This window comes from Tenrec ecaudatus, chromosome X (assembly GCF_050624435.1).
Source record: "Tenrec ecaudatus isolate mTenEca1 chromosome X, mTenEca1.hap1, whole genome shotgun sequence".
NCBI lineage: Eukaryota > Metazoa > Chordata > Mammalia > Afrosoricida > Tenrecidae > Tenrec > Tenrec ecaudatus.
The window spans coordinates 112,680,379-112,704,105 of NC_134548.1; the positions used below are offsets into that span (position 1 = coordinate 112,680,379).

General features: G+C 42.5%; 1 protein-coding gene and 1 non-coding gene across 2 annotated transcripts in view; one reads left to right on the top strand and one right to left on the bottom strand.

The window, feature by feature from the left end:
- Window positions 1-22,396, bottom strand: part of TMSB15C (thymosin beta 15C) — a 109,603-nt gene extending 87,207 nt beyond the window's left edge. The window contains exon 1 of the mRNA XM_075538579.1: window positions 22,257-22,396. Coding sequence (XP_075394694.1) covers window positions 22,257-22,268 — 12 coding nt within the window. The 5' untranslated portion in view covers window positions 22,269-22,396. The remainder of the gene's footprint in view (window positions 1-22,256) is intronic.
- Window positions 13,133-13,239, top strand: LOC142435216 (U6 spliceosomal RNA). The gene has a single exon (XR_012781320.1). It is a non-coding gene; the product is annotated as a U6 spliceosomal RNA (small nuclear RNA).
- Window positions 22,397-23,727: the final 1,331 nt, after the last annotated feature.

The following is a 23,727-nucleotide window of genomic DNA, read 5'->3' on the forward strand; positions in this document are numbered from 1 at the left end:
AGGTACGAGTGCTACATTTGCCAGCGACCGGGTCATTGGGCTAGGAACTGCCCTAACTGGAACAAGCCTCCTCAGACGCCATGTTTCCATTGCAAGCAATGGGATGGCCTCTGTCCTAAGGCCAAAAATCTGGAGGGAGTGATAACAGAGGAGGAGGGTTGAAGGCACACGGTTCGGACAGCCCAGCAGCAAGAGATAGCTATCACTTGTCTGGAACCTAGTCTGAGCATTGATGTGGCAGGTAGGTCAGTAAATTTCCTTTTAGATACTGGGGCCACCTAGTCTCTCCTTATTTCCTTCCCAAGACTCCTGGCACCCCACACATGCTCCATCCTGGGAGTGTCAGGAAAACCTGTAGTTAAACATTTTACTGAAACTCTCAGGTGCCTATGGAATAACTTCTATTTTTCTCATAGCTACCAATAATCCCTGAATGTCCACCCCCTCTCCTAGGCCGAGATATACGGTCCAAGCTACACACCTGCATAATGATCGGGCCCCAACCTCATCCCTCTACAGCTTTCCAAATATTCCTCACAGTGAAGGAGCCACAGATTCCCCCACAGGAACCACTGGAACATGCCATAACTCCTGAAGTTTGGGACACAAGAATCCCTGGCAAAGTTCTCTCTTCCAGATTACTTGCCAGAAGAAGTGGAACAAGCGAAGACACATGAATTCTGTCTTCGACCTGACGGATGATGGGAGAAAGACAACAAGCTCCTCTTGCCACAAAGGTTACAGTGGAAAGTCGTGAAAGCCTTCCATGATGCCACCCACCTTAGCCATAAACCCTCCTTGACCCTGCTCACTCAGCAGTTCTGTGGGGCCATCAGGTCAGTAACTTCCCATTGTCTCACCTGTCAGACCAACAGCCCCCAAGGGGCGCTCAGAAGTCACCTTACTCAACCTGTACAGCGCAAGGGATCCTTCCCTGGGGAAGACTGGCAGATAGATTGTATGCAGGTTCCTGCTGGCCAGGGATTTAAGTATCTTCTGGTGTTTATAGACACCTTTACTGAGTGGATTGCAGCGTATCCCACCCACATAGAGAAGGCTCATGAAGTGGCTAAAAAAAAACTCCTTCAGGAAATAATTCCTTGATTTGGGCTTCCCAAATCACTGCAGAGTGATAATGGGCCTGCTTTCATCTCCCAAATCACTCAAGCAGCCTCCCAACACTTGGGAATAACTTATCATCTCCACTATGCCAGGAAGCCTCAGGCAGATGAAGAGAATTAATCAACACCTGAAGTTAACCCTTAGAAAGCTGACACAAGAAATTCAGATGAGCTGGAAAGATGCACTACCCATAGCTCTGTTATGTCTTAGGATTGCCCACGGCAACCTATGTGTTTGAGCCCCTATGAATTTTTATACGGGCGGCCTTTTCTTATCACAGAGGCAGCTATAGACTCTGAGGTAGCCTTAATATAGCAATATGCCACCCAAGTAGCCCAGTGTCATGGGGCATTCCATCAGTTTGGACTCTCTCGGACCCAAGAGGAAGAAAAGTTACCACCCTTGTGACTGCCAGGAGACCTAGTTCTTATAAATACATATAAGCACGGGTCCCTTAATTCCCAGCTCCAGCCAGTCTGGAAGGGATGTTTGCCAGTAATTCTCTCTCCCCCCACTGCTGTCAAAGTTGCAGGGCAGAGTGCTTGGATCCACCATACATGGTGAAACCCTGGAAATCATCACCGTCGGACCCCTCCGAGGCAGAGGCTGCAGATGAATACTCTCCTATGAGCCACTGGACGGTCTTAGGATGGTATATCATCACCACCCCAGGACAGATGAGGGCTATACCGACAATTCTACCTCAGACCTCTCACAGCCTTTAGGCCAGTGAATGCCTTTACCCCATGCCTGTGTTTACAGTAACCAACACTCCTACCTGTTAGTCCTAAAATTTTTATTTATTTCCTGTGACACTAACCTAACTTCAAGAGCACTGCCACCTCACAATCTTACCCTTGTCTCACTTACACTGCTCACCTATTTGTCCATTTGTTTGTTTTTCCATAAGTTCTCAGGTTACCAAGTCCTCTGAACCAAGTGTGCCAGTTCCAGGACCACCTTCGAGGACCACCTCAACTTTATACATCCTGGGCCCTGAATGGACAACCCCTTCTAACAGAGTAGGTAGGATGTGGACCCCCAAACCCCACTTTGCCCCTTTTCTCAGCAGGAAGTAGCTAGAGGTGTCGTCAGCAGTACCTCAAAGATTTTGGTCCATATCTCTTCGGGGGGAATGTTAGGTAGTCTAGCTTAGAGACTGGGGCATTCATTACGCATGTTCAGAGGTCTGAGCTACCGGCCTATGAAGGAATGGTACATTTCCCAAGCTCAGAGGTTCAGGTTTCCGGCTAGGAAGGGGAGGTACGCCTGGGTGAGTGATGAACCTGGATTGACCCACCTAGGCCAGGTGAATTCAATTCAGCCAATGGAGTTGACCAGGGTCATCCACCATGCCTCCCTGCAGAATAATTGCAAAGGCAGGAGCCCAGAGACAACCACGTGACTTCGAGCAGATTCTAGGGAGGTTGCACAGGGTGAGGAGCCTGTGTAAACCTGAAACTTCTTCTAACTCTCATAAAACTCACTTGGATCACAAACCAGGCTTTGGCCTGAATTCTTTCTTGCATGGAGCCAAGGACCAAGGTATATTTCTACCCTGAGAGATCTAACAAAACCTTGAACCTATTGATGATTTAATCTTTAAACTTTACACTTTAAACCAAACATATCCCACATGTCTTTTAAGACCAAACAATATGAAGGCAATTTCATCGTGGGGTAGGGGTGGGGTGGGGGAGAGAAAATGTTCTGAAATTGACTGTAGTAATGATTGTACAATTCTTGATATGATTGAGCTATTCGATTGCATGGTAAGTGCCAATAAAGCTGTTAACAAACAATAAACAAAAACTGTTAGGATTTTCAGGTGGGAAATATGTCGGTTCTTGGCTTCGCTTGAGAAAGAATTCATGCCGATGCCTAGTTTGTGATCCAAGTGGATTTTTATAAAGGACAGAAGTTTCAGGCTTTACAATAACTGAACACAGGCAACCTCAGGTGACTGCACACCCACACGTGGCAGCCTGAGAGCAGAGAGTCCATGGCATGGCCTAGAGGAAGGACAAGGAGCACCTGGAAAAGGGGGCAGTGGTCTCTAGGTTCTGGCCTTTAGGGCTTTCAGCTGGGAGGCGTGGTCGATGGTACTGGTTGACCTCATTGACTGTGGTCAATAATACTGGTTGACACCATTGGCTGAATTAAGCATTCCTGACTTAGTTTGGGCCAACCCAGGTGTACCACCCACCTAGATGTACCACCCACCTGGTGCATGAATTGGCGCATGACCCTTCCCCTTCATTGACTTCTAACCTCCTATAGGGGAGCTTTAGGCATGGAGAAGTACAACCCCCCCTCTATCCTGCTACCTAACAAAACGAAAATCCCACTGCCACCAAGGCAATTTCATTAACCCACAGCAGCAAAATTATAGTGCAAAGTCAAGTAAAACTGCCCCTTAGGATTTCTAAGACTGTAATGCTTATGGGAAGAAACTGGAGCGCAGCTGGTGGGTTTCACCTGCTGGTCTTCCAGTTAGCAGACAAGCACTTAACCACTGTGCCACCAACTTGATCAATAGTCAATGTTTGCCTTGAGCATTGAATTCTTTGAAAGCATAATTTATATGTGATCAAAATGACAACAACACAAAAAGTTAGATGAGAAACTTAGAGTACAGTGAGCTGATGCCAATGTTGAAAGAATAAATTTAAAAATAGAAGAGAATGGTTGCACAACCTGAAGAATGCATTCAATACCTAGTAAAAGTCCAAGGAGATCAATACCAGTAAAATTCCAAGGAGACTGGGAGAGTGGAGGGTGAGTGGGTTGGAAAGGGGGAACTGATTACAAGGATCCACATGTGACCTCTTCCCTGGGAGAGGGACAGCAGAGAAGGGGGGAAGGGAGACCCCGGGTAGGGCAAGATATGACAAAATAACGAGGTATAAATTACCAAGGGCATATGAGGGAGGGGGGAAAGGGGAGGGAGGGGGGGAAAAAAAGAGGACCTGATGCAAGGGGCTTAAGTGGAGAGCAAATCCCTTGAGAATGATTGGGGCAGGGAATGTATGGATGTGCTTTATACAATTGATGTATGTATATGTATGGATTGTGGTAAGAGTTGTTTGAGTCCCTAATAAAATGTAAAAGAAGAAAAGAGAAAAAAAATGATTAGGGCAAAGACTGTACAGATGTGCTTTATACAATTGATGTATGTATATGTATGAACTGTGAAAAGAATTGTATCAGCCCCAATAAAATGTTAAAAAAAATAAATAAATAAAATGTATTTAAAGAAAAAAAAAAAGATTATATTAAAGCAGAGTCCAAAATTAAAAAAAAAAAATTCCAAGGAGAAATTATTGAATGTTAGCACAAATATATATGTATTTGACTGCACACATATATATATGTGTGTGCATATATGTACATAGGAATATATGTCTGTGTGTATTTAACTTATTAGCAGCGCCCTGAAAAGGCTCTGCTTGCATGACTTGTCCTTGTTTGACCTGATTTGGAAGTTGCTATGAGTCTGAATCAACTTGATAGAGGTGGGTTTTGGTGGGTTAGAATTAGCTCATTGGGGAAAAAGCCTTACCCTCAGGGCTTTTGTCAAAAACAACCAGTGGCAATTGTTTTTCACAGCATCTACCTCAGGGGAAAACAAGAGGTAGGCCAAAAAAGCATAAAAGGAATACTGGTATCTGGAAAGCCAGATGTTCATAAGGATATCTGAAAAACTCAAACATATTCCTGAGGATTTAAAGTCTACACACATGGCCAGGAAAAGATCTAAGAATACCCTAATCTCTCACCTTCAGTTGGCCTTGGGAGTTTGTAAAGGTAGCAATTAAAGACTAAGGCAATATTGTAGACTGTATACTAGAGCACTGAAGGCCTTTCCCAAAAGGCCCATTTGTAGAAGGTGGAAGGCTTTTGATTGATTCAAAACATTTTAGGTCATCTTTAAGTATTCACTCACAATGTAATAGGGCAGACACTTCAGTGGTCATGCTCAACAGGAAACAGTAAATTTATTGGAAAGACACTAAACAAACAAACAACAGTAGCAAGGACAACAAAAACATGAACAAAAGTGGGAAAAAAAACCCAGGGGATCTGATTTCTAGAGTTGCCACACTATATTATTCAAATCACCTAATTTTCAACTATTTTTTTGTTTTTTAAATTTAAATCATTTTACAGGGAGCTCATACAACTCTCTTATCACAATCCATATATACATCCATTTTATCAAGCACATTTGTACATTTGTTGCCTTCATCATTCTCAAAACATGTGCTTTCCACTTGAGCCCTTGGTATCAGCTCCTCATTTTTCCCCTCCCTTCTCCTTTCCCCTCCCTCATGAACCCTTGATAATTTATAAGTTATTATTTTATCATATCATACACAGCCCCATGTCTCCGAGATTCAATTTTCTATTGGATATTTCTCAAGGAGGAGGTTAAATGTGGATCCTTCTAATTAGTTCCCCCTTTCTACCCCACCTTCCCTCCACCCTCCTGGTATCACCACTTTCAACACTGGTCCCGAGGGGTTCATCTGTCCTGGATTCCCTGTGTTTCTATTTCCTATCTGCACCAGTGTACATCCTCTGGTCCAGCTGGATTAGTAAGGTAGAACTGGGATCACGATAGTGGGGTGGGGAGGAAGCATGTAAGAACTAGAGGAAAGTTGTGTGTTTCATCAATGCTACACCGAACCCTGACTCTTCTCCTCCTCATGACCCCTCTGCAAAGGGATGTCCAGTTGGCTACATACTGATGGGTCTTGGGTCTCCATCCCACACTCCCCCTCATTCAAGATGATATGATTTTTTTTTGTTTTTTGTACTTGAGACCTGATCCCTTTGATACCTCATGATCACACAAGCAGGTGTGCTTCTTCCATGTGGGCTTTATTGCTTCTGGGCTAGATGGCCGCTTGTTTATCTTCAAGCCTTTAAGATCCCAGACGCTATATCTTTTGATAGCCAGGCACGATAAGCTTTCTTCACCACATTTGCTTATTCCCCCTCTTTGTCTTCAGCAATTGTGTCAGGAGGATGAGCATCACAGAATGGCAATTTAATAGAAGAAAATATTCTTGCATTGAGGGAGTACTTGGGTGGAGGCCCAATGTCCTTCTGCCACCTTAATACTAAACCTATAAATATAGACACATAGATCTATTTCCCCATCCTCATATATATATTTGCATATATACATGTCTATATCTAGACCTCTATAAATGCCCTTTGCCTCCCAGCTCTTTCCTCTACTTCCCTTGACTTTACTCCTGTCCCACTATCATGCTCTGTCCCCACCTGGGTTTCAGCAATACCTCTTTGTTACATTACCCTTCATCATGCCCTACCAGGCCTCCCACACCCACCTCACCACCAATTTGGATGGTTTGTTGTTCCCTTGTCCCTGGGGTTGTTAACACCACTTCCTTACCCGCCACCTCCCCCTATCCCATGTCCCCCTGGAACTGTCAGTCCCGTGTTTTTCCTCCAGACAGTTCATCCAGCCTATCTTATTTAAACAGACCTGTGGAGATAATAACATGCACAAAAACAAGACAGAGCAAAACCAAGTAACAATATACAACAAAACAACAACAACCAACCACTGACAAAGAACAAAACAAAACACAAGAAAGAAAAGCTTGTAGTTAGTTCAAGGATCGTTTGTTGGCCCAAGGTCTATTTTTGATACTCTCTCGGGACTTCCTTCTTCTGCTCCCCTTGTTGTTCTGTTGCACGCCCTTCGTGTTTTGCCTTGGTGTGGTGTGGTTCAATTAATGTTTTACAAGATACACAAATGAACAGAAAAGTATGGCCCAAACACAAGGAGAAAAATAACAGTAAACAGAACTATCCCTGAGTATGTCCAGTTATTCGACTTACTAAACCAGACCTTAGATAAGCTCCTATAACTATGCACAAAGAACCAAAGCAAATCATGTATAAAGAATTAAAAGTATACATGAGAAAGATGTCTTGCCATACAGAGAATATTAATAAGGAGATAGAATTATTAAAAAGAAGAAACAAATAGAAATTACAAAGTTGAAATTTACAATAATTAAAAGGAAATAGTTACTAGAGAAGTTCAATAGCAGATTTGTGCTGTCTGGGGGGAAAAAACCCCTTAAAATAGTGAGTAAATCTTAAGATAGTTTGAGATTATCCAGGCACAATAGTATCCAGTCTGAGGAACAGGAAAAGGAAAAAAAAAAAGGCTCAGAGACCTTGAAGGACATCAAGTGTATTAACATAAACAGAGAGAGAGAGAGAGACCCTTAGGGAAAGGAGAAAAGAACAGAAAATACACTTGAAGAAATTATGTCCACCCCTCCCAATTTGATGAACAACATTAATCTATACATGCATGAAGTACAATGAATTCTAAACAGGTTAAGAAAGCCACACCTAGATATAACACCAGGAACACAGTAAGAATTTCTACTCTTATACCTCCTACACAACATAATACTAGAGGTACTAGCCAGGTACTAGTCAAGAAAAAATAATAAAAGCTCCATATTTGAAAGTAAGAAGTAAAGCTCTAAGGTACATGAAAAATATATACAAATATATAAACTCCTTCCGAACTCACTGAATTACTATTAGAACGAATAATTATGATTAAACTAAATAAGGTTGCAGGTGACAAGTTCAATATGCAAAAGTCACTTGTATTTCTATAGAGCAGAACATGTGGCAACTTTAAAGGTGAACCAGGTTAAAGGAATAAAACTCCTATACATATCATTGGATTAATATTGTTTGTTTCCATCAAGCCATCCAATGAGATCTAAGTGAGCCACCTTTCCTCACCCTCTGCTAATGAAGTATGAGGCGATGCCTAAAAGTTTGTGGGAAAGTTCCATTATTTTAAAATTCCATTTTCCACAAACTTTTTGAAGTCACCTCATAGTATTATCAAGTAAGACTGAAAAGCTAAAAGACCAGATAAAAATCGAGTTTCAACACTAATATCATCAAAGCATCTTATGTAAATACTTAAAATCAGGTATACTGAAGCAAGCAGTCAAATAATCACAGAAAAACAGAATGAATTTTTAAAATAAATAACTCAAGATGATAATGGACTGAAAATAATGAGTGAAGCTTCCAAAAATATTGGCATAATACATAATTATAACATTAAATCTTGTTATTCCTGGAACAGTTTGCCATCAGTAATAATATTCCTACACCCTGCTCACAAAATTCCCCACATACTTGCATTAGTTTGAATTAGAATGTCAAATAAAGAAACAATAGTTTAAAATCTTATTGAAAAATAAGGTATAATTATCAACAAAATTTCTACCCTTATCATACCTGAAATTTCTCCTTCCAATTTTCCCTCTTCTGTCCACAGACTTCACAAGTCTGAGGTCTCTGGAACCAAATAGCCCTTAGCAGCAGCAAAGCGGAACATTTTGTCATCTAGCCACGTTCTTCTCTGTCAACACTTTGCTTTCCTTGCTCCCTTTATTAAGCAAATTTTCCCCCTCTGATGAGGTAACGGTAAAGCACCACACCAAATTTATAGGTTACAATGATAATTTTACTCTTGGATTCTGTGATTCAGACACTGTGATAGGGAACAACAGAAATTACTTGTTTCTGCTCCATTATCAGTTGGGAAGACTCAGAACCAACTATAAATGTTTCATTCACCAATAATTCCAGTTGAAACCTCACTTGGGCTGCTGATCAAAGGATCCATAGGCAGCCTCACCACGGGTCTGGGCTTTCTCACACATAGCAGTCCCAAGGTAAACAGACTCCTTAGATATCGCTCACCACCACTCCCAGTTGCTACCAAGCCAGTTCCAACTCATGGCGATCTCATGTGTGTCTGAGTAGAACTGTGTTTTGTAGGGTTTTCACAGGCTGATTTTGAGAAGTAGATAGCCAGACTTTTCTTCTGAGGTATTTCTTGGTGGTCTCAAACCTCCAGTCTTTTGGTTTAGCAGCTGAGCCTATTCACCAGGAGTTCAAAAGTGAATGTCCCTGCAAATAGGGCAGAAAATGACATCACTTTTTTTTCACATTTTATTAGGGGCGCATACAACTCTTATCACAATCCATACATAGACATATATCAACTATATAAAGCACATCCATACATTCCCTGCCCTAATCACTTTCAAAGCATTTGCTCTCCACTTAAGCCCTTTGCATCAGGTCCTCTTTTTTCCCCCTCCCTCCCCGCTCCCCCCTCCCTCATGAGCCCTTGATAATTTATAAATTATTATTTTGTCATATCTTTAAATCTTGCCTCATTTCTCCCTATTCTACTGATCGATGCACTGTTAAACAAAAGGTTGGTGACTTGAACCTACCAGCTACTCCCCAGGAGAAAGACTAGGCAGTCTACTCCTGTAAAAACTGACAGCCTGGATGAGCCCGTTAGGATGCAGTATAGCACCAATGAAACATCCAACTTTCCTCTAATTCTTTAATGGCTCCTCACCCCGCCACCCCCCCCCCCCCCCCCCCGAGTATCATGACCTCAATTCTACCTTACAATCTGACTAGAAAAGAACATGTACACTGCTACAGATAAGAGCCTGAAACACAGGGATTCCGGGACAGGTAAACCCCTCAGGACCAATAATGAGAATAGAGATACCAGGAGGATAAGGAGAAGGTGAAGGGAGAAAGGGGGAATCGGTCACAAGTATTGATATATAACCTCCTCCCAGGGAAATGAACAACAGAAAAGTGGGTGAAGGGAGACAGAGGACGATGTAAGATATGAAAATAATAATCTATAATTTATCAAAGGATCTTGAGTAAGGGAGGGGAGGGGAGGGAGAGAAAAAATCAGGAGTTGATACCAAGGGCTCAAGTAGAAAGAAAATGCTTTGAAAATAATGATGGCAACATGTACAAATGTGCTTGACACAATGGATGACTGTATGGACTGTGATAAGAGCTGTAAGAACCCCCAATAAAAGTATTTAATAATAATAAAACCCTGATGGATCAGTTCTGCTCCATAAAAGGTTGCTATGACTCCTCTTTGCCGGCTTTCCCGGCCCTCTGCTGCTGCAGCCATGAAGGTCGAGCTGTGCAGCTTCAGGGTCTACAAGATTTACCCCGGGGCACGGGCGGCGCCAACGGAAAGGTTTTCCAGTTCCTGAATGCAAAAGAGTCAGCTTTCGGAAGAAATGCAAAAGAAAAGAACCCGCCCTGCAGTCAAATTCCAGAGGGCCATCACCAGCGATTCTCTTGCTAATATCATGGCCCAGAGGAATCAGAAGCCTGAGGTTAGACAGGCCCAGCAAGAACAGGCCCTCAGGGCTGCCAAGGAAGCAAAGAAGGCAAAGCAAGCTTCTAAAAAGACAGCAGTGGCTGCTACTAAAGGCTCCCATGAAGGCAGCACCTGAGCAAAAGATTGTGAAGCCCGTGCAAGTGTGCGCTCCCCGGGTCGGTGGAAAACACTAAGTTGGCAGCAGAGACTTTCTAATAAAGATGCAACCATAAAAAAAAGGTTGCTATGAGTCAGTGATGACTAGATGCAGTGGGGTTTTTTTGGGGGGGAGAGGGGTTATTTGTTCTCAATGGAAGGAGGGCAAGGTCACACTGTATACAAGTGTGGGATGAGCAATACTGGCCTTGGCATATATATATATATATATATATATATATATATATATATATATATATGATCTATCTCATTCTCCCATGTGCTCATCTTATGTAAGTACACTTTGCTGTGATTTTATTTTTAAAGAAAAGGGAATGCCAGGGAACTTTTATATTTATCTGAGGGTCCTGATTTCTGTTAAAAAGAAAAAGGTAAACTCACTGTCATCAAGTCGAATCTGACTGATTTTAACCGTCTAGGACAGGAAATAACTGTTCCCTGGGATTTCCAATGCTGTAAATCTTTATGGAGGTAGGCAGCTTTGTCTTTCTCCTGAAGAGTCACTAGTGGGTTTGAACTGCTGACCTTTTTGGTTATCAGCCTAACGCTTAAACTGCTACACCATCAGGACACCTTGAGGGAATCAAATACATGTAACCACATCCAATTTCAAACCTGTTTTGCTTATCATATCAGATCATTTGTGTACTAGAGTATAGGAATTCTGGGAGAGAGTGAGATTAGTCTCCTATGGCTGCTGGACTGATCTGAGAATAAAAACAGCCCCTGTGAGTTGGCAGCAGCTCAATAGCAGTGGGTGGATGCTGTCCTATCTCATATGGCTGGGTTTGGGGGTTCTTCTGATGAACATGATCTCATAGAACATTAGAGTATCTGACAAGGTCACTCTGTGATCATGCTGGATGAAGACAAAAATCAAGACCACTAAAATTAGACCAAACATGAACTCTGGTCAAACCACCAAAATGACACACCACCCTCTTATTCTGGCTAGTAAGAGTGGCTGCAGTTTCTGTATGTTTTGCTTTAGCTTCATTCTAGTCTGTTGTCCTAGATCAGTGCTTCTCGACCTTCCTAATGCTGCGACCCTTCAACACAGTTCATGTTATGGTGCCCCCCCCAACCATCAAATTATTTTCGTTGCTACTTCATAACTGTAATTTTGCTACTGTTATGAATCAGGTGACCCTGTGAAAGGGTTGTTTGACCCCCAAAGGGGTCGTGACCCACAGGTTGAGAACTGCTGATCTAGATAAAGCTTCATAAGAAGCCCAGTTATAGAATTACTCCATTGCCCGACAAAACCCAAATCCAGAGAAAAGCCTTGCTTTTCTTTATATCCTTCTCCAAATCACCCAACACAAGGACACCTCTTGTAATGAAGTCCTTTCTAATTCCTTCAACTGAGGTTCCCCTGCAGTTTCTTCACTGATGCAAAAAGTAAAAATACTGTGTGTACTAAATACAACTTGCCCAACCACAGAGTTCTTCGGCTAAAGTACAGCGGTGATTGTTCTAAAGATCTTCACATCAGAGAACACATTTTTGCCCCCAGGTAATTTCTGATGCCATCCCCCCTGCTTTCACTCACTGTTTGGATTGGTAAAAATATTAATTCTTTAGACCTCGTGAAGCTACTAAAATGTGTGTGTGTGTGTGTGTGTATGCGTGCCTGCCAGATTAAGGCAAATCTTCCAGGTTTCCGCCGAGTCAAATACAGAAAGATTATGCTGCTAGCAATGGCAACTGCTGCCCTGCCTCCAACAGTCACAGGACCTAAGGGAACTGTGGCTTCAGGAACACAGGCGTCCAAGCTTCTGCTGTAGGAAAACACAGATACACAGGACTGCTGGCTCATCAATTGCAGGTACCAGAATCCAGAACATTTCTGCTTCCTCTTCCTCTAGTCATTGAGCTCACTTTTCTCTTAATCTTACTTTGCAAACATAAAATGCGACAGTATCGCAATTATCCTTCTTTTGCCTGTCCTTTTGCACATCTCAGGACCCCTGGTGGCACAGTGGTTAACTGCTCACCTGCCAAGCAAAAGGTTGGTGGTTCTAATCCACCAGGTACTCTTCAGGAGAAGGTGTGGCAATCTACTTCCACAAAGACCACAAACCTTGGAAACCCTATGGGGTCTTTCCACTCCGTCCTATAGCATCTCCAGGAGATGGAATCTGACTCAATGACAATGAGGCTTGATTTTTTTAGTTTATGCTTCTCAAGCAAGGAACCCTTATGCGACAGTGGTTAACCCTGGGTTGTTAACCTAAAGGTTGGCAGATCTAACCCAGTAGCTGCTCTGTGGGAAACAGAGAGGACAGTCTGTGTCTATAAAGATTAGAGACTTAGAACCTCTGTGGGGCAGTTCTATTCTGTCCTGAAGACTGCAATGAGTTAGAAATAATTCCATAGCAATAGGGTTTATACTTCTCACTGACTTGACCCTTATCCTTAGAAAAACTGCTCCCAATAAAACTCAGACCCCCCACTTCAGGTTAGAGTCACATACTAACCCTTTCATGATCTACCTCTTTCATGTTTCTTATATTTGGAGAATATAAAGTTATTCAGTAATGGAATGCTTGCTAAGTAACTGAGTCATGTTAAAATACTGCTAGGGAAGTGCTCACTTCGGCAGCACATATACTAAAATTGGAATGATACAGAGAAAATTAGCATGGCCACTGTGCAAGGATGACACACAAAATCATGGCTCATTCCATATTTTTAAGAGGTAGAAGAGGGAGGAGCATGATGGTGGTGTAGGAGGAGGCAAAAGGAAACAGAGGAAAAGCTCTAGGAAGCAAAGCTATAGATAGAGGTATTAATAGAGGTGCATACTTATGTAAATACATTAATCCATAAAAATAGAGGTATTGGCCTATGTACATATATTTATAAGGCAATATATTAAGACTGTGGACAGACCTTGGATCTCAGCTCATAACTTCCCTCGATACAAGAATACTTTGCTCTAACAAAATGGCATTTTGTGATGCTTACCACACACACACATACACACACAATTACTGAACACAAAATGGGTGCATAAACAAATGTGTTGAAGACGAAGTGGTACCCAGCTATTAAAAGATATAGTGTCTGGGGTCTTAAGGCTTGATGTTAAATAAGTGGCCATCTAACAGTGAAGCAACAAGCCCACATGGAAGAAATACACCAGCCAGTGCGATCATGAGGTGTCATCAAGACCAGGTAAGAGGCATCAGAAGATTCATAACAAACAACAAACAAACAAAAACGTGTTGGTGAGAATGAGGGGGGTTGGAACGGAAACGCAAAGCCCATCCATAGACAATGGAACATCCCCTCACAGAGGGGTCGCAGAGAAGGTATGAGTCAATCAAGGTGCAGTAGAGCACCAAAGGTCATGCAATATACCTCTGGTTCCTTGAGGTTTCCCCACTCCCCACTCTCATGATATAAGTGCTGATTCCTACTCTGGACTGGACTGGAACATCATGTACATAACTATAAGCAAGAGATAAAGTTCAAATAAAACTTTTCACGACACATGGAACCCAGGAATAGCAATGGGAATAGCAATACCAAAAGGGTATGGGGAAGGGGCTAGAATAGGGGAGGAAAGAGGTACAGATCACAATGAATGGCACATAACTACACACACACACACCCCTCCAGGGGAAAGAACAGCAGAAACCAGAGGGGAAGGGAGTCAGTGGTTGTTGTGAGATATAAAAAATAATAACAAGCTATAATCTATCACGTGGCCACAGGGGGTGGGAGGGAGGGGAAAAAGAGGAGCAGACCTCAAAGGCTCAATAGATAGTAATGTCTAAAAAAGAACAATGGCAATATATGTATAAATATGTCAGATACAATTTATGTAAGGATTGTAACAAGAGTTGTAAGAGTCTCCAATAAAATTATTTTTAAAAATTAAAATTAAAAAGTATTGTTCAGAGAACAATCCTGACTACGTGGATACCCCCCCCACCTCTAAAAAAATGAACTTGAGAGGACAGCACTGGGGCTACAGCTTGGGGAGAGGGGACTGTTGGATTAGAGCACATGGAGGAACACAAAGGGATGAAGAGGGAGGGGAGGACATCCTGGCCCACCAAGCCCTGAGGATGACGTTTCTGCTCAGAGCAGACAACGCACAGGGAGGACCGTAGGGCTGGCCCCACCACAGAACATGGCATCCCTCACTGAACCATGATGCTGCAGGGGACAGCACTGGAGACACTGTACAGAAATAGTGCATGGTCTAGCCCTTAACACTGGGGTGAGGCAATGAGGGCATACAGCAGAGTAGCAGGGGGTGCAGAGTGCTGAAACCCCCATGGGGTATACCAAAAATAGACTTTAGAGACAGAATGGGGCACCCCATCAGACTTGATTGGAAAACACTTGTAAAGGCCAAAAAACAAAACTTGAACTATTTATAGGCTTTTCCACTTTTGTCAGTGGCATTCTTTTTGTTATTAGTTTTTTATTCTTCCTCTCTGGTCTTATTCTTTTTTTGGTTTTGACGTCCTTTGTTGTTTCATTTGGCTTTGCCTGGTTTTAGCACTTATTAATGTATCTGCATGTCTTTCCAGATAAGATAGGTGGGATAAACAATTTGGAGATGAAAAGAATGGAACCAATGTTTCAAAGGGGATACGGGAGAAGGAGAGGTGAGAGAAAGGAAGTGGGGGATACCAACCCAGGGACAAGGGATCAACAAGTGAAGCAAAATCAATGGAAGGAAGGTAGTAGGATGCCTAGTGGGGCTCATTCAAGGGCAATGTAGCAGCGAGCAAATACTAAACCCTAATGAAGTCCGAACATGATGGTGGGACAAAAGGGAAGTAAAAAGGAAATAGAGGAAAGAACCAGGAGGCAAATGACATTTATAGAGGTCTAAATACAGGCATGTACATATATAAAGGCTTGACAATAAACATGCAGGCATATAGCTCAGAAGCAACAAATCCTACATGGAAGAAGCACACCAGCCTGTGTGATCACGAGGTATCAATTGGATCAGGTATCAGGCATCTTAGGCCCAGAATAAAACAATACCCAAAGTGAATGGGGGGGGAGGGCATGGAGTGGAGAATCAATGCCCATCTGTAGACAATTGGACATCCTCTCACAGAGTGGTCAGAGGGGAGAGATGAGCCAGTCAGTGTGCAGTATAGCACTGATGAAACACACAACTTTCCTCTAGCTCTTTAGTGCATCCTTTCCCCTACTATCATGATCTCAATTCTACCTTACACATAAGATTACACCCAGAGCAGGCACACTGCTACAGATAAGAGCCTGAAACACGGAGACTCCAAGACAGATAAACCCCTCAGGGCCAACAAGGAGTAGAGATACCAAGACGATTAAAGAAGAGTGGGAGGAGAAAGGGGGAATCGATCACAAGGATCAACCTGTAACTCCCTCCCAGGGGGATAAATAACGGAAAAGTGGGTGAGGGGTGATGGAGGACGAAGATATGGAAAAAATAATCTATACCTTATCAAGGGTTCATGAGGGTGGGTGGGCGGGGGAGGGAGGAGGAATAAATGGGTAGCTGATATCAGGGGCTCAAGTGGGAAGAGAATGCTTTGAAAATGATGATGGCAGCATATGTGCAAATGTGCTTGACACATTAGAGGAATGTATGGATTGTGATAAGAGATGTGAGTGCCCCCAATAAAAGTATTTTAAAAATATATTGTTAGGTAAGGTGAATTTTGATAAATAGTATGTGGGCCCTGGAGGTACAATAGATAGGATGAAGAGGCATGAGAAAAAATGTGCTTAACACATTAATGTCTGAAACTTTTGGAAACATGGGGTAAAACATAAAGGCACCCTAAAACAGCTATATATAATTGTTCACATCTGCTTCTCAGTGCTGTATCCTCTACATTTAAATTCCTTGACAGGTAAATGCTTTCCAACTTGTCAGAGCCATGTGTCATTGTCACCTGACCCCCTGCTTACCACTGGTTTGTTCTTCATAAGAAAGGAGGGTTTTCTTCTTTTGAAGTCCATGTCTATAGTAAACTGACTAATGAGTGTGAGCCTGAAAGGAATCTGGTCACATGTGCCCTATTGTAAAATGATGGGGTAGTCAAAAATAAACAGAGCATGCTTAGGAAACTCACAAAGGGGGTGGTGGGGGTGGTAGAAGCACCTGGCAAATCAATGTAGAAGGTGCCTGTGATTTACACAAAGATATGATACTGTCCCTGACAGTAAGTTATTCACTTGAAAATCCTATCATCAGGAAAACCACAACTTCCAAATAACACACAGGCTGACCTCACTGTACACACACCAAGAAAAGGCAAAAGTTTTACACCGACACATTTCCTGGATATACCCCTTCAGTCCATACCCTCTAAACACCATGATGTGGCATCACCAAACATTTCCTCAGTTATATTCAGCATTTCCTTGCTGGTTTCCAGCATTTAAGTGGAACTGTAGCATCTCAAGACGAAAGACCTGCAAAAAAATTAAGTATCCCATTGGCCACAAAATAGCTAATTTAAAGTAGTTCAGAGAGTCAACTGTAATTAACAGGAAATATAGGTTGAAAACAATCCCCATCTGAACTTGAATTTTGGTGTAATTCTGTGTTTCTCTGACACATATGGGCCAGAATTCTCTTTAATATCCATCTGTCTACTCTCCCAGGTCCCAGCGACATTCATGGAGTGGTCATACAACAAAATAAAATCATTAGGCATCCTTTCAGAAACAGTGTTTTGTGGCCAAACCAATGTAGCTTTGCTACATTTCTTTTTTTCTTTCCCACATTTTATAACAAATTCGACTAGCTTTAAAATTAGAAGCGGAACAGATAGAGAAAGCAACTGGTGTGGAGGAATAGAGATTAACATGTATAATGAGTATCCTACTTCCTCCCTTGAAATGTAAAGAGCCCTGGTGGGGGAGTGGGTTACTTGCTGCGCTGCTGACTGAGAGGTCAGCTGTTAAAACCCACCAGCTGCTACTCAGGAAAAAGATGAGGCTTTCTGCTCCCATAGTTAGCGTTGGAATCCCACAGGGGCAGTTTTTCCCTGCCCTGTCAAGATGAGTCATAATCAACTTGAGCACACAGAGTTTGAGTCCCTTGGAATGCAGGTATGATTAAATCCTTGAGCTGTCTGAACCACCAGGGCACTGGTCATTCTACCATCTTCCTGGTTCCTGCAAAGACTCATATATAGCTCCAGGCCTGTTTGGACTCTTGGTTGTATGAAGTGTCTGTGTTTGGTTTGGGGATTTCATTGGTTTCGTTTTCCATTAGACTGGGGGAGAGATTTGGGATCCAGCACTGATATTTCTGAAAACAGGTCTTAGCCTTTTTAAAGCCCCTGAAAAGGGGCTGGGCATGGGTGGAACTGTGGACAGTTAGTCTATGTGAGTGTGTTTGGGGTTAATAAGCACTGACACAACAAAAGTCACCACTGCCACTGGATTGCGATTCATAGTGACCCTATATCGCAGTGGTTCGCAACCTTCCTCATGCCGCGACTCTTTAATACAGTTCCTCATGTTGTGGTGACCCCCCCAACCATAAAATTATTTCAATTGCTGCTTCATAACTATATTTTTGCTACTGTTAGGAATCGGGCAACCTCCGTGAAAGGATGTCAATCCCTTTTCCTGCCTTTTCTTTTATTAGCATTTGTTTTAAGCTTAATTTATTTCAGAGCCATCAGTTTTTGCTTCTCCCATTTATTATGAGGTGTCTTTTTCTTCTGTGCAACCTCCTCTATGGGTTTAGGAACAATCTGTTCCTTTTCAGTAAGGATCATTTCAGGGTGGCAGAGAGAGCTCATGTATGGGTTACTCTGACCATGAGGTCTGCAAAGGTGTTGACTACGAGAGCCTTGTTCACGTGCATATGCTCAATGACCACAGAATCCACATCTAAACCCTTTTAAGGTCAGCATTACCCTCTGAATTTTTAAGCATATGCAGTAAAAATCTAGCACTTCTTGAGATGCCTATCCTGTGTCCAATTTCACTATTTGGCCTGGGCACATCAATTCCACCATTAGGACATTGCAACAGCATATATTGCTTCTGCCAAGGGACAACTTTCAGATACTTGGGAGGCTTTTCAGATATGCAAACCCATTGACCATCTGGGCAGTTTCATGGGTATTCTTAAATTGGACCCAAAGATTTGAACCTCTCGATTTGGAAGATTCTGTGGGACTCTCTGGGTCACATGAGAAGTGAAATATCTTGCCAAATCATCTTAGGCCGAGAAAGTTGTAAAACTTTATGGAAGCAGACAGTCTCATCTTTCTCCCAAAGAGCAGCTGGTGGGTTTGAACCTCTGATCTTACCCGATAGCGATAGCAGGGCTGACAGAATAGGATTTTTAATTCTATCTCTGTTCTGGAGTGAATGAACGGATTATTTCTTCTGAGGCAAAAGGGGTTTTATTGAGGGTATGGAGGTGTGTATGTGTGTGTGTGGGGGGGGGGAACCATCATACACATCTTCTCAATTCTAAAACTAATTTTTCTGTGTTATGAGTGTCACAATTGTTTGATTTTCCAACTTCAAGCATACTTTTATTAGTGGAAGTAAGGAATGTTTGCTTTTTTTTTGATGAGGACATAATAGAAAAATAAGTGGCCATGTGAGTACCATGGTAAATAATTCATCCCATTGATAGTGTTAAATTCTAACTCATAGCAGCTCTATAGGACAGGGTAGAGCTGCCTCATACAGTGTCCAAAGCTGGAAATCTTTATTGGAAGCAGACTGCCTCTTGCAGAGCAACTGGTAGGTTTGAATGACTAGCCTCTTGGTTAGCCACCAAACATTGAACCGCTACATCAGCAGAGCTCTTTTGTAACTAACCCAACTACTCTGCTATAACTCAGAGAGCCCTGGTGGTGTACTGGTTATGTGCTGGGCTGCTAATCCCAAGACCAGTAGTCTGAAACCACTAGCCATTCCCTAGGAAAAAAGATGAGGTTTTCTAGTCCTGCAAAGAGTTAATGATTTCAGAAACCTAGAGAGGTAGTCCTATCCTGTCCTGTACCTGTGAGTCAAAATCACCCTGATGGCAATGAGTTGGGTTTGTCGTTTTGTTTTGGGCTATAACTTGGCATGGGATTTGAATGAAAAACAGCTGATTGATTTTTTTTAAAAAAACATATGATACAGGTCATTCTGACATATTAATATTCAAGAAAAAATGATACATACTTCCTTTAGTCAATTCAGGAAGATGGACCTTTGTTTGACCATCCAATATGCGCAAGCAAACAACAAATCTGTTTTATTTTGTATTTACCAGGTGCCACGGGATTAATTTGGACTCATGGCAACCCCATGGGTGTCAGAGTACAACTGTGTCTTATAGAGTCTCAGAACCTGATGTTTTGGACATGGATTGTCAAGTCTTTCTTCCAAGTGCCTATAGGTAGACTAAACCTATGACCTTTCAGTTAGCAGCCAAACACATTAAGTGTTTGTATCACCAGGGACTTCATTCTACACTAGTGTACTGAGACTTACTTCACACATAGTTGGCCTTTGCGACTATGCCAAGCCTTCCTACAGATGTCCTTTCAAGTTTACTAGGGTCAATTCTATTTTAACTAGCAGTCTTCCAAGTGAGGTCCCAGCAGCATCCAGGGTCCAGTCCAGACCAACACAACCCTGCAACTCTGTGTGTGGTACCCAAGAATCTACGATTCAACAAGTTCTCCAACTGAGTCTAATGCACACTGACACGTAAGAACCACTGACTTAGATGGTCTACAACAATATTGTTTCTCTGGTAAACTAGTGACCATAGCAGCATATTTGACGATCCAGACGCTATCAAAGTTTGCTTAGGGTTTCTGGTTTGTACAATATCCCCTGCTGTGAACTGTGTTGGGTGGAAAATCAAAGAATCAGCACAGAAATGGTTCAAATACTCAGCCCCAAAATCTGTGGGTCCTATATTATAGTACAGTCCACAGCAGTGGCCTTGCTGTCAAGTGAGATTGTTCCACAGAGGTCCTGGGAAAGTTCTAGGGTGCTGGGCAAAAGCTCTCACCAGAAATAAACTAATTTACATCCTTAAGAACTATTCCATTCTCAAGGCAGCTTTACCTAACCTAAGCTAAACTCGGGGTAGAGGTGGTTGGGAGAAAATTGCACATAGCTATTTTTCTATGTTCATATTTTACATTGAAAAAATATCAAATCACCATTAAAGTTGTTCTGGTGTTTAATATTGTCTACTTTCTTTTTGAGTAAGGTTTCCCTCTATTCCATATTGTTGTTTTTCTGTGTATGAAATACAGGATGGTAAATCTATAGCTACAGTAACTGAATTAATGGGGAGCTCATTGAGCACAAGAAAGCAAAAAGTTCTAAAATTGTGGTATGATTGTACAACTCTTGATATTGAATTGCATATGTGGATTAAGTACTAATAAAACTGTTTTAAGAATAGTTGAAATTGGGGGGGGGGGCGCGAGGAGGGAGGGAGAAAAAAGAGGGCCTGATGCAAAGGGCTTAAATGGAGAGCAAATGCTTTGAAAATGATGAGGGCAATGAATGTATAGATGTGCTTTACACAATTGATGTATGTATGGTGATAAGAGTTGAATGACCCCCTAATAAAACATTTATTAAAAAAAGAATAGTTGAAACTATTGCATCAAAGAATCATGCCATATTCTACTTCTTGGTAAGTTTGGTGGAACCGTAGCAGATAGGTATTAATTTCTTCTTCTTGTATTGTAATTAAGGAGCCCTGATGGCACTTAGCTTTGGACAGCTAGTTGCAAGGTTAACAGTTCAAATTCCGCCACTCCATAGGAGAAAGATGAAGCTACCTGTTCCCCCTAAAGATTTACAGCCTGGGAATCCCTACACAGGGCCGCTATGAGTCAGAATCAACTAAGTGGTATTAAGTTTGGATTTTTGGTTTTGTATTTTAATTGTCCGTCTCCAAATCCAGGTCGGTTGCCCCTAAGTCAACTCTGATTCATGGTATCACCACGGGTGTCAGAGTAGAAGTACAGCGGAGTTTTGATGACTAAAATCTCAGAACCTAACAAATAATAAAATTTCAGAACTAGATTGCCAGGTGTTTTCAGGGTCCTCTGTGTGAATTCAAACCTCCAACCTTTTGCATAGCAGCCAAGGTGTTAACACGCACACACTATCCAGAGACACTCCAAATATCAATGCACAGGCTGAAAGTGTCTAGAATTCAGACATAGGGCAGTTCTACCCTATCCAATAGGGTCGCTTTGCCTCTGCATCGCCTAGATGGTAGTTTGTATCCAGCACAGAGCACATTTGCGAGTGCGCGGTCATTTGTTAAAGGAAGTCGATCAACTGATCAAACGAAGAATGGGAAACAAGGACCCAGGTCACACAATAAAATTATCCCCTGTAAGTACAACTCAGATGTGCTGGTGCTCGGACGGCAACAGTATGCGCTTTCACCCTGCTGATTGTACCCTCCATTGATCTGAAGCCGCCTCTCCCTTAGCCGCTGCCTGTTCTCGGTACATCGCAAACCCCGAAGACTTAAACACCTCAATGTCAACAGACACGCAACATGGTTGCGTATCCCCTTAATGCTACATTGACGTTATCCAGTCTCGGCGCCCGGTCCGTCAGTCTCTCAGTTCCCCCTTCTCTTCTCACCCTCTCACTTCCGTTGCCCCGCCTGCGGGAGGCAGGATGTGCCTACGCGACGTTACTTCTCTTTCGGCTCGTAGAACGTGGTACAAACCTTCCGCATCATCCGCTTTTCGGGCGGTGGCCTACAGCACCTGCCGTAGGGCCTCCAAGAGCAGCGGCAGTGGTAGTGACCAGACCCTCGGCCGCTCTTCACTGGAGGCAGCCATGACAGAGAACAGTGGACCTTTCCCAGGCGCCCACGGGGTGACGTACAACGGAATTCCCACAATCCTCTTCGTTTCAACTCTCCCCGCCCACAGCTCTAGCCTTAAACCTTTCGTCATTGGCGCATCTACCTTCTCCAGCGCACAGACCCGTGATCAAGGGAATGTTTATTCCTGTCACCCTTGGAAACGACTACTGTTTTGCCCCCCTGCCCCTCCAACTTCTGATAGTCTAATTTTCCTGAATATTTTGGTAGAAAAATAAGAAATGACCCTCAGAGGCAAAAGATAAAATGTAATGTGAAACTTTTCAGCACAACGACAAAAGAATAACAACTACAATTAAACAAAAGTATCGGTTTGGGTTATTACTCAGAACTGTCGTTTGTCTGGTAAAAAAAAAACCCAAACAAGCCAGATCTGCCCATATATTGAACAGTTTATGTATATATAGATATATATATCCATATATATTGAACAGTTTCCTAATTTGCTTGTAAGTTGACTTGCAAGCTTTTCAATCATTTAAAACAGGGACTGACTTATTTAGGTAAGCTACACCAAAAAAATTCAATTGGTCATTTCTGACCTGTTCACCGTGAACAGGTGTCCGTCCTGTGTCCATTCTCCATCTCCTTTAAGTTTGTTCCACACTCTTTCACTGCTTATGCAATGGTAAAGGGCGCAGGCTTTAAGAGAAATACCACAATTAGATGGCACTTCTTAATCGCTTATAGAAACGTTGGGCAGCATCACTGGAACCTGTTGCGAAGGTGCTCAGAGAGGGAATGGTAAAATTGGATTATCTACAGGTTACTGGGGGAGCCCTGATGGCATAGTGGTTATGCAATGGGCTGAGATCTGAAAGGTCAGCAATTCGAAACCACCAAGCAGCTTGGGAGAAAGGCAGGGCTTTCTGCTGCCATAAGCAATTATAGTCTCAGAAACTCACAGGAATTGTTTGACTCTGTCCTATAAAGTCACTATGAGTCATTATCGATTGGACAGCCATTTTGTTTGGTGAGACCATTATTGTGTTAATTCCTCAAAAGAGAGCATCAAAGTACTGGACAGAGTACAGAAAAAGTCACCAAGGACATATCATACATCCTAAAACAGCCTCAAGTTGTACCTTGGAGTTCCTGCTTCTCAAAGCTGGCTGCACATAATTTCCCAAAAGACCCCGGTGCCTAAAGCAAAATGTTCTCCCCTAAGCAGTTTACTAAGCTCTTGCTTGATCCAAAAGTAACTTGAGAGATTCATTTTCTTCTGGAACAGAAGGCACCATAAGATGGGTTGCCTGTGCAGGACACACTAATTCTATGATCCCAGAAATCTGAATTCCAGGAGAACCAAATA